Genomic DNA, 11,804 nt, shown 5'->3' with positions numbered 1-11,804 from the left:
CAACAGTAGATTATAATGTCAGAGGGTTGTCTATGGCTGAGCCTGAAGTTCATTAATGGAAATGTAGGTGTTCTGTGTTAGGGAGCGCAGGAGAAGACAAATGTGTCAGTCTTACAAAATTTCTCAGCTGATCTTTTGAATTAAGCAAGTGTTTGGTTGGTTTTTTTTATCTCATGATGATTTCAGTAAATCTACATGAAACTTGCAGACTTTTGGTGCAGCTGATAAAGTATATTGCTGTGGACAATGGCATCCTCAGAATGATAATCCAGAATCCCTTCTGATGATGATTTTGAAATTCCGTCTTCATTTTCCCCTTGCCACTATTACTTTATCCTGTGAAACAAGGTCTTATTTGTGGTAAATAACCTTTTTTATTAGCACACCAGAAATTGAACTTTTTAAGATGGTTTTCCTTCCTGGTCAAACTTATTTTTTTCAGTTTAACATAGTATAAAACTAGTAATCTCTGTGTAAGTAAATGGAACATGGCATACATCTTCTATTTGGTGTCAAACAAGGAACATTTTGGTCATGCAAAGAGAGCCAAAACCTGATCCTCAAATTGCAATCAGAGAAACAATGACTGTGTGTTAAAAGGTTTTGGTTTCGAATCTGCTAGGTTTGACACATTACTGCCAATAAGTATGAACTAGAATATAGTTACAGAAAGGTTGATCTGTCATTCTAATAGATAAATATATGTAAAAATATTAGACCATTTCTGAATAGGCATATACCCTAATTTATGTATGAATTTAGAGGTTTTGTTGAATAGGATTTTGGGGTGTGATGTTGGGGTTTATTTCTGTTCAGAAGTTTGGAGAGGCATCACTTGCAGGCAATATAATCAACTATCAGTACTAAAACTCTGTGTGAAAATTACCTGTAGTGGGAAGAAAAAGAAAGAGAAATGCATTTGTCTTTTATGAATTTGACAAGAACAGCTTAAAATAAGGAAGTGTAATAAATTGTTTTAATACGTTTATTTAGGAAACAGGTCTTTAGCGTTACTTAATATATTTTCTTCACTGAAATGTGAGGCAAAAAATGGTAGTGTTGGTTACCTCGAGGTGCCCTAGCAACAATAACATAGCTGCCACTTACAGCAGTGTGCTTGACGAAGCACTGTTCTCACACTCAATTAAACTATCATGTTGACAGGAGAGAAATGGATCCACTTTGTTGCAGACTGTCAAACATGCTTTGCCTTCCAACCTCCATTATTCTATCTAACTAAAATGTATCAAACCACTTAACTGTGCCTGTCACTGGGAAAAAATAAAATAAAATATGAGAATGGGTTTGAAAAGGAAAGTTCTGAATACCCTTCCCAACTTTCTGCAAACATTAGTAATATTGCAGACACATTTCCAATTGTTATAATGAAAAAGTTCCAAGGAACTTTCAGAAAGAGATATTGCATCCCTCTTTCTTATATGATGTCTTTCTTATACCATAATTTTATTTTTGTCAGCAGATACTGATTTTCTTCTACTGAAGTATAAAAATATAAGGTCAAATTTTTGTCCTTTTTTGTTATTGCAATATCAAATTTCCTCATAGCCAGAAAAAACACAGTATGAATGTAAGGCTATAGGCAGACTCTTCTCTCCTCATTATACAAACTCTCATTACATGGCAGTCTTGTTGGGACTGATGGTAGGAAAGTGGACAGAGAGCCACATTCTAGTGATTCCTGGATACTGCCAAACCACTTGTGGTGTTACAGGCTGCCACAGGGCACATTTGCCCTTATGTGATGAAAGACATGAAATTCCCTGCTGAAGGAAAACTAAATGGTAAAGGTCTCTTTAATCCTGCTGAGCAATGCTCTGATACAACTGTGTAACTGACTTGCTTTGACACTTATTTAGCTCACTCTTCTTTCTGATGCTTTGAGACTGCAACAAAGAAGAATGTTTTGCCACACAGTTGTCCTCAACATTCTGCCAAGTAACTGTTAGCAGCTAAGCAAAGTGACATCTGTGCATGTGGCAATTGTCTTTAGTCTGAAGCTATTTCTCTTAAATCTAAGCCTGAGGGCTTGAATCATCATTTCCCTGCATCTTGCCAATTGCAGGGTGTTATTTTTGCACCCATTTTTTGTTTGAAAATAACTACTGAAATGAAAGACACTGAAAAAATAAACTCTGTTATCAAGTAGCATTTATATTTTTATTCTGATTTTTTTCCTCTACACTAATTTGAGCTCTCTGAGAATTTGAAAAAGTACAATTTAATGGGTCTGACTCAGAATCCAAGGCTTTCTAGCATTACTACCATTGAATAAATTCAATTTTTTGTTCTATCCTAATTATTCAAAAGAATACATTTACTTGGAATTTTTTCCCTCTGTGAAAGTAATTTACTTAAATAGAGACATCTAGTATCATTTTCATGCTCTAAGCCATCACACCTGGGCTCCAGCTCCTCCTCCAGATCCAGATCCAGATTTCCATAGGTTCTATGGCAGGTCTGTGAAGCCCATTCACATGTCTTGAAAATTCAAGTACATCTAAAATAATACTAAACAGCTAAGTTAATGCAAAGTTATTGTAGCTGCATTTTCCCTTGTCTCACCCATACCCGCACAAGTAATACTTAGCATTGTCTTTACTAATCCAGAATAAAGATAACAATGAAACAAATATGTTGTCACTGCATTTACTCTTCCTAATCCTGCAAAATAGATAGGCTTTCTGAATAACTTATTCTCATATATAGAAAGAGGAAATAATACTTATTCTCTAATAACTGAAATTTTGATTTTTGTAAACCAACAGGTTTGACCTCCATAACAAACAGAGGATACCTCAAAAATAATAAGAAAGTTGATTTGTTAACAGAGACAACATGTGGCCAGATCTTCAAGTTGCAGAAATTAGTATAGCACCATAGAAGTTGTTATCTCTTGCAAATTCGAAAAAACTGAGAATCTGACTTCCATTTGTAGTGTAAGAAATTTGTCTGTTAGAAACTTATGTACAAAGAATATGAAGAACTCACATTGGTATATACAAATAGGTAAGACATGAACAGTAATATGAAATAAAGAATATATCTTTTTACTTTGAGTAAAGACTTCAATGCTATATTTAGCATACATATGTAGACATGTAGTAATAAAGCTGATCTTTCACTTTACAATTGAGAATTAGAAAAAAGAATCATGCATAGTCAGTTTACAAAAGATTTGCTTAGAGGAAGATAAATGCAGATCAGAAATTTTCTTTTGGCACCATGTCAGCCATGCACAGAGATTGAATGGCCTTACTGCACTCAGGATAAGATGCTTCTGTCCACATGACAAGAGTGAGAAGCATTGTGTTTAATTCCCAAATAATTTTAAACTTGGGCATGCAGAAGTTGCTGCCTTCTTTAAAAAGTGGCTTTTAAGAAAAAGACATTTTAAAAAATCTTTATTTCCTTTTCATTAATAGGGAAAAGTTCCTTGATTAGCTTGAAAAGCCTCCAGGAATAAGCTTTTTCTTTTCTTGTGAGTTGGAGGAAAAAAAAAAATACAAAATTATACAGAATAAATAGTAAATATAAATCTAGCAAGAATTCATTGCAAAAATAAACCTGCAGTGTTCTATGGTTTTTTAACCTATTTTCCCCACAACACTTTATTTTCTTCTAATTTCAGAAAATATATTTTTGTACAAATAACTAAATATTATTATTCTTCCTCGTGTGTGTATTGTTGCAGCTATTCTGTCTGAGTGTTGCTTTTGCGTAGGGTGGGAAAGGACCTGTATTTGCACTTGGAAGTTCCTAGACACACCAAACTCATTTTCTCCAAGAACATTTAAACCAGTACAGAAGTTATTTATATACATGTGTGTATATATATAAAAAATCAAACTTATTAAACACAGTAACATATTTACAGCTGATTCTCAGTAGCCTTTCAAATTGCCCAGGATTATGAGTTGAAACACCAGTGATGCACAATATTTTATAGCAGCAGCTCAAGAAAAGTTTGTCCAAACTTAGGTAAAGCTATCAGACAGAGAAAGTAGCAAAAGGCTTGCTTTTTCGTTGTTGAAGATGTTTGGTAAACATAATTACATATTTTTCCTTCCACATATGATACAGAATGCACATGACGAAGTTCCATGTAAAATACTTAAATATTTGCAGGCTTTGGGTGCACACACAAAAATATTTTATCTTTTTTTCTTTTTAATTAACATTTAGTATGAAAACATTTCAACTCCTTTCATATTTATTATAAGGGTATTTTAGGTGTAGTTGTAGACAGTGGTCATGTATGCAGTGCATGTACTAACCTAACAAATACACTCTAGCCATATAAATACAAACACAAGTATTGGGGTTTTTCGGGTTCTTTTTAAGGAATCTAATTAAATGAGGGGTAAAAAAAGAAAGAGTAAGGGTAATGAATATTTTTCCATAGATTGGGTACAGAATGGAATGCCATACACACCTTTTTAAAATTATAAGGAATATTGCAATAAGCAATCTTCCTCCCACAGTTCAATCACACAAAATTCATGTTTAATTTGGGATGATACATATTTCCAGCACACAATCCCATGGCTTCCCACAGTGATCCCTGAGTTTTTCTTTGCTAGGATTACTGCTGTGCTTGAGTTCTGACTGTTGACCTGTTATTATAAGGCACTTTTATTTACAATGGTTCCAACTTAAAATAGAATTACAGAAATTCGGCCCCAGCCCAAAATATTATCACTTCATGTTTGTTGCTCCAGGACTTCCAGGTAGTCAGGCTCAGCATGTAAGTTAGCCTTGAGTTCAAAGTACTCATTTTTAGTTTGTTCTAGAAAAACCTTTCTTGGCCTGGAGTACATGAATGTCTCCATTAGCTTCAGCTCTTCATGTGCTCCAGGATAATGAACTTCCATGTCAGGCTGGAGCTGGACAATATTTTTCCTTAGGTACTCTGTGATCCCTAGTTGCTGGAGTTCTCTCTCTTTTTCAAGAATGTTTCTATACAAGCAGCTAGCATCCTGAAAAGACAGAAATTCAGCAGATTGATCTGTAGCCTTATATTTGACATTTGGACCTGTAAGCGGTGAACTGTTCTCTCTTTCCAGGAGACTTCGGCGAAGATATTTGGAATCATTAGCTTCCTTTTCACTTCCCTCCTCTTGTTGTTGCTCAGTATGCTTGGGGCTGAAGGATGGGCTGCGGTAGACCTGAACCATGGGGGTAACCATACGTTGCTCATAGAGAGTCGCAGCTGGGCGCTCCGTTGTGTGGTGTGTTGTCTTATGCCCGTACATGCTGTACTGCAGGTGAACCGGGCTACTGTCCCTCATTTGCTCATCCACCCGTTTCTTTTTGCACCTTCGTCGCCGATGCAGAACAAGAACAACTATTCCTGCTGCGCAAAATACAATAGTTATAAACACAATGAGCAGTCCTAATATTAGAACAGAAAGTGGGACAGCATCTGTAAGGGACCGCAGGATGGTGTCTGCAGTGTTGGCAGTAGGAGAAGAAGCTGTCACAACTACAAAACTGGCATGAGTTGGTAGGGCAGGGCTGTTTATTAAACCTGGACACAAGACTTCACTGTTTAGGGATTTTAATTCCTTTTTTGCTAGATGCCCTGGAGATTTACAAAAAATATCACCCATCATGGTATTCTTACTCAGTTTTTGTATCCATTTTTGCAGCCCAACTGAATCACAGGTACAGTCCCAGGGGTTGTCTTCAAGTTCAATTTGTACCAGCATATCCAGCTCATCCAAGACATTGCTCACAGGCAAATGAGCAAATTGGTTTGTTTTCAGATTTAATCTAGTTAGGGGAATACCTGAAAAGATATGGGGTGGCAAAGCCTGCAGAAGGTTGTTATTTAAGTAGAGGACTTTCAGTTTTGGCATTGCATTAAATGTCCCTGGCAAAACTTCTTTGATGGCATTATACTCAAGGTACAAGTACTCAAGGTGCTGAAGGCCAAGAAAAAGATTCTGGCTTAACTCTGTAAGATGATTGCCATTGAGATATAATTTCTGTAGTCTAGTCAGATTCATAAAGGAACCTTCCTCAAGGATTTCAATGCGATTATTCCCCAGGTGAAGCATTTCCAGGCTGGTATAGTCCACCAGATCTGATTTCAGTAATGTTTGAATAATGTTTCCAGCTAGAATAAGCTTTTTAGGATTTGGAGGAGGGGGTCCTAAATCAGACAGACTTTCAATATTTCGCTCCTGGCAGTGCATAAGAACTCCTGAGAGCATATGGCTGGTGCAGTGACAGGGGACGGGACAAGAGATTCCTGGAAATGTAGTAGGCTTTGAAGTGTGAAGCACTAAACTTGGTTCTTTAGTAGGAGCTTTCAGAAGAGGAATCACCTTAGTCGATAGGTGACTATCACTGATAGAGGTGGTTACAACCAGGGGCAGTGACCCTGAAGGATCTTCAAGTTCATTGACAGGATGAGTGGGACAAAGTGATTCTTTTTTCAACCGGCTTAAGATGCTGCCTTTAATAACTGAAGGACTATTGCATACAACATCACCTATTATTGACTGAGGAGGCATGTTTTCTAGCCATATCTTCAGCTGCAACAAATCACAGTTACAGACCCATTTATTGTCTTCCAGCTGAAGGTCTAGTATTCTACCAATGTGTTCCAAAAAGCCAACATAGGGCAGTGTCTGTAACTGGTTTCCACGCAGATCTAAATGGGTCAATGGTACAAAACGAAATATGTTTGGAGGAAGAGTCTCAATGGCGTTATCATTCAAAATAAGCACTTTAAGCCTGTTGAGCTTGCTAAAGGCACTTGCTTCAATCACTGTGATGAAATTGTTGTCTGCTTGAAGAAACTCCAAATTTTCCAATCCATTAAACGTATCTTCTTTAAGTGTTTCTAAAGAATTGTGATTGATATGAAGTTGTTTAAGAAGGCTGAGACCGTTGAAAGCCCCAGGCTCAATATCTGCAATATTGTTAAAACCAAGATGTAGAGAGATAGCATTAACAAGGCCAGCAAAATCATTCATGTGTAACATACTCAGGCCATTGTTTAACAGATTAAGATGGAAAGGCCGTGATGGTGGGACATTTATTTCTGATACTGTCTTGATGCCTCTTTCTTCACAGTTTATAATAATGGTATCATCCTTTTCTTCACAGGAACACAGATTCTGACAAGATCCTCTGGTTGAAGAAAAAGAGGGCTGTGACTGGAAAGGATCAGATGCAACCGCAACTGAATATAGAATAAAAATCCAAAGCTTCATCTTGTCCAGCAGATTCTAATAAAAAACATAAAAAGAAAAAAAAAGGAAAAGGAAAAGTAATAGAGTCATGATTTCACAGGATTTGGGTTGTGGTTTTTTTCCTGGGGCAAGAGAGAGAAAAAGTATTCCTAATGCTTGTCATTGAGCTACCCCATCTTTTAAACAATATTATGTTGTGCAAAGCAATTGAATTATTTTCTAATATAAGAATATATATTTAGTTTAATGTACTGAATGAATAAACAGTCATAAGAGGAGATAATCAAGAGTGTGTTGCCTTTATTTATATGCTATACAGACTTTCAGTCGACAGCAGTAATAAGTTACTGTTCCAAGCAACTTATATAGAAACTAATATAATATTTTGGATCATTGCTTTGTGTCACCAAAGCACTGCAGATTCTAAGAGTACCTTGCAAAGCTTAACTTAATGTTATCCAGCTGCTGATGAGAAGAAATAAGATTTGGTTTGGTTCAATAATGTGTTGTGAACACAAGCCCATTCAGTCAGGATACAGGGAATTTCCCTTTGGTTCTGCATTATGTATGGAAATCAAAATGTGTTTCCTCTGCAATCCTTGTACCCACAAACTGAAAAGGAAGTAGACAAAATAATTATTTTTCTTTACTTAAATTTTAATGTATATATTGTTGTTTGTAATTATTTAGTGAAAGAGGGACCACAACACAGTCGTGTAACGTTTTCATATAATATACCCATAAAAAAAATTATATACACAATTAAAGAAAAAAGAAGAGAGAACTGACAATGCAGTACATGTCAGAAGAAACAAGTAAGCAAGGACAAATTTGTGTGGAGATTAACATTAGACTCCTTCTGATTATTATAATCATCAGTTCTCACAAAACTTCTGAAATGTATATGGCACTGACTGTGCTTTAAAATTAAAAATTATCACCAGTGTCATCCATATGATATGTAATATGATTATCACCTTTCAAGCTGATCTTGAACTTTGCAACACCTGGTAAATGCATCATTACAATACAACTGTGGAGTCACAAATGAAATTTAGATGTTTAAAACAATCATTTTTAATTGGTTTGAACTAACTTGTGCTACACTTCATTAAAAGATTCTCTGTTTCTTTCTGTCAAGGCTGCCAATTAGCAAGAACAATAGTATCTCTTGATATATGAGGTAGAGTGAAATCAATGTTTATAATCTTTAATTAAATATTTACACATATCCTAAAGATTAAAAAAAATTGAAAATCTTAAAATGGAATGGATGATTTATAATTCAGTAACTGTTATGGGCTGTGATATTTATTTGAGGATTCTCAAGGAATCTATCTAAGCAGGATTCTTAAGTAATCCATCTAATAAAGGTAAGTTGACTTTCCAACTAAGCTATTGAAACACTGAGTACAGAATATCACTACACAACCAGTTGTTTTAATTTCTGAAAGATCAGAACCTTTTACAAGGATCAATTCAGTTACATGCATGAATATTCTTTTAGTGTGGCCACATGATTTGGCATCTCATCAATCCATATTTTAATTATCATATACCTTGGTTACTTGGTTACACTTCTCAAGGCTTCCCTTAGAACAGATTGCAAAGATTCACATGCAGGCATTTAAATGCTGTGGCATGCACATTACATACACACATACAGAAAGAACAACAGCTAATGTGTGCACAGTGAATTATGTTTTTCTCCATTAGTAGCTCCTGATAAGTGGGAGTAGAAGCATGAGTTTAGAAGTTGTAAGTGCAATTCACAGTGTGAGAAAAAGTGTCCCTAAAAACAAGCTTTTATCTTTGTTTCAATAGAACAAATGGTTTTACTGTCTCATATAACACTCCCTGAACTCCAGTTGCCTATGTTTAATATATATGCCTTTAAGTCTGTTTTGCTAAGAAGTATTGGATAAGACACAACATGTCAAGATGTCAAGATGTTATTTTGAAGTATGCAGAATAATTCCAGGATCATATTATGCTAGAGATTTATTTTTGCTTTACGTGTATCACTACCCTTCCCAGTGACCCAAGGTAAAAAAATATATAAGCTCTTGACACAGATGCCAGTTTCAAAACAACTGCATGACTAATTCAACTTTATTTCTGTACACTTTTCTCATCAGAAATTCCAGCGTCAACCTGCATCAAATTCAAACTGCACTTATAAAGTCCCTGAGCAAAATTAAATCAAAAGAAAAAAAAATAATCTGAAAGGCATGTTGCATTGTAGTGCATTTTGAGAAATTAGGTTATAAAAATGAAAGCCCTTCTCTCAGAGATGAAAGTAACAACATTTGTAACCAATTGGAAAACATTCGCATTTTAATCATCGTCATACTTTTGTGAGCAGCCAGAACTCTCACACACACATATATACACACAGTAAAAATTAATAGGAAGGTTGTATTCTTTTTTCCTCTTTCCCAACTTTTTTCTTTTTCTAAACACTCAGAAATATGTAATGAAGTTCTCAGTGGGCTACTATTGTAAAATAAAAACTCCTTTCAAATAATAGATGATTAGCATTTAACTGAAAGAATTCAGAATACAATAAAATTTAATTTAAAATTCTTGACAAAGCTGACCTTTTTTTATTCCACGTGGTGAAGTTTTTCAGAAAATTCTACATGGTAACATAAGCTTTTTTTTTTTTAACATCTGCTTTCATCTAAGTCACTACTGACTGCATACTGTAACTAAGGTCTGTAGGAATTCTAAAAGAGTAAAAAATGTCATGGTCTTTTCTATGAGGCAAAGTTGAATACTTTCAGAAGTAGTCACCTTACAGCAAAGACATCACATGCTTGATAAGTAATAATTTATGTGTTTTTACAACATTGAAATATCTTGTTTCATTTGTTGGGTTTTATTTGTTAGTTTGTTTTAATTCAGCTATTCAAAAAATGTATGCTGAAGATTTTCAAAGCCTCAAGCTAAGAATTGGTAATTTCTGAAAGCCTTCAGGATTGTTTATGAAATTCTGAAGGAAATCACAGTCAGATGATGCATTTAAGACCACTCTTGCACTTCAGGAAATAAAAACGAACACCCATTTCTCTCCCCTCAAGGGATTCGAAAACAGAGTTCCCTTAATACACACATTCTACACAGTTAGCAGTTTGAATAAACATGCCAGGCAAACTGTTTAAAATACAGTACAAATTGCCATGTTTTAATTTAAAAGTTATACAAAGTCATGAAGAAAAATAAATTCAACTTGTACTGAGAAATTAAACTCTCATGTGCTAAGCTAATTAACTAACTGGAATCTTTCTTACCTGTACAGCAGTAACACTCCCTGAAACACTCAGCAATGCACAGTTGGAGCAGCTGCTTCAATGCAATGTAAATTTTCCCAGTGAAAAATGCACACTTTCTTCCAAGTTTCACTTTGTTGCAAGCTCTAGTAATACTACAGCTCCATAAAGTTAAAATCCTTGTTCAGAAGACAAAGTACAAAGCATTCAACTGAAAAAATCTTCCGGGCAGCCGTGCACATCAGACCATCCTGCAAGCAGTTGTCCTTTTTCCTCAATTAAAATTCACAGCATACTTCACAGCTAGGCTGACTTTTCTGCATATAGTTAACTGTTTGCAAGCATTTGGATGCAGTAAATAAACAAGATGCTCAGCAGAGCTTGACTTGATCACTTGGTTTGTCAGATTTTTAGATGCAAGCTGCTCCTGTGTTCTCTCTGTTCTTTCTAGTCTTTCCTGTTAGCTCAGTTTGTTATTAGTCAGATTGCCAGGGGCTGGGAGGTAGGCGTAAATAAAGAGACTTCTTGGCTTTTGACTCAGCCTTTAAGCCCTTCCCCACCAGAGAGCTTTAATCTGCCAATGTCATTTAATACAAGATACAGCTCCACCTTGAGACAGATCAGCTCCTCCTCCTCCTGCAATTTCTCTCACCTCCTTTTCCCCTTATCTAAGTGAAGCTCAGAAAGTAAAATTCAACTAAATATCTTCTAGATTCCTTAAAGACTGTTAATGACTGATTTTGCAAAGCAATAAACATCCACTACAGCTTTTCCAGTTTGTTCTCTTGGGTAGATCTTGCATTTAATTTGTATCTGCAAATGCTTGCTTTAGAAGCCTGAAAGCATTCCAGCCCAAATACAATCCACAAAACACACCACAAGGGAAACCTTGTCCTCTGGAAAATACGTCTATCACATTGAAGTGCAGAATTATTCAAGTATATAAATGAGACAGCTCTCAATCCAGTTCACTCAATGTGACTGGAATAGGGGTGAGTATCTACACTTGTACATACTTTATTTCTGAAAAAAAAGAAAAACAAATAGTGGAATATTAGTGCTTTTGCTTGCACAGCAACTGCCATCAGTCCTTTTTAAAACTGTCCATCTTGTTCTGTAGGAAGAAGACTGGGATGATTGTAATAGTCTGTTTTACAGATGTTGGCACAGTTTGCTGGTATCTGTCCATGTGAGATTGTATTGCATTTGCATGAAACATTGCTGTGATAAAAAACGGTCTGGTTTGGGGGAGGACTTTTTAAAGGCATGTATCATGCTGGAGGTATTATTTTCTTTGTGCTCATAAACA

At 35.6% G+C, this 11,804-nt stretch overlaps 1 protein-coding gene across 1 annotated transcript; it reads right to left on the bottom strand.

The window, feature by feature from the left end:
- Positions 1 to 972: 972 nt before the first annotated feature.
- Positions 973 to 11,055, bottom strand: SLITRK6 (SLIT and NTRK like family member 6). Its single transcript, XM_051779727.1, has 2 exons — positions 10,517 to 11,055; positions 973 to 7,259 (listed from the first exon to the last, which is right to left on the bottom strand). Exon 2 carries the CDS (start codon positions 7,242 to 7,244, stop codon positions 4,722 to 4,724), a length of 2,523 nt encoding a protein of 840 aa, XP_051635687.1. The 5' UTR covers positions 7,245 to 7,259; positions 10,517 to 11,055; the 3' UTR covers positions 973 to 4,721.
- Positions 11,056 to 11,804: the final 749 nt, after the last annotated feature.

The sequence above is a fragment of the Manacus candei genome, unplaced genomic scaffold, assembly GCF_025592945.1.
Source record: "Manacus candei isolate 608988 ecotype Guabito, Panama unplaced genomic scaffold, ASM2559294v1 h1tg000014l, whole genome shotgun sequence".
NCBI classification, from domain to species: Eukaryota; Metazoa; Chordata; class Aves; order Passeriformes; family Pipridae; genus Manacus; species Manacus candei.
Note: the sequence above shows the minus strand (reverse complement) of the source record. Positions and strands in the feature narration are given on the sequence as shown.

What these genes read in the sequence shown, in the direction of transcription:
- SLITRK6 (XM_051779727.1), bottom strand. Translation starts at nt 7,244, where the DNA reads ATGAAGCTTTGGATTTTTATTCTATATTCAGTTGCGGTTGCATCTGAT.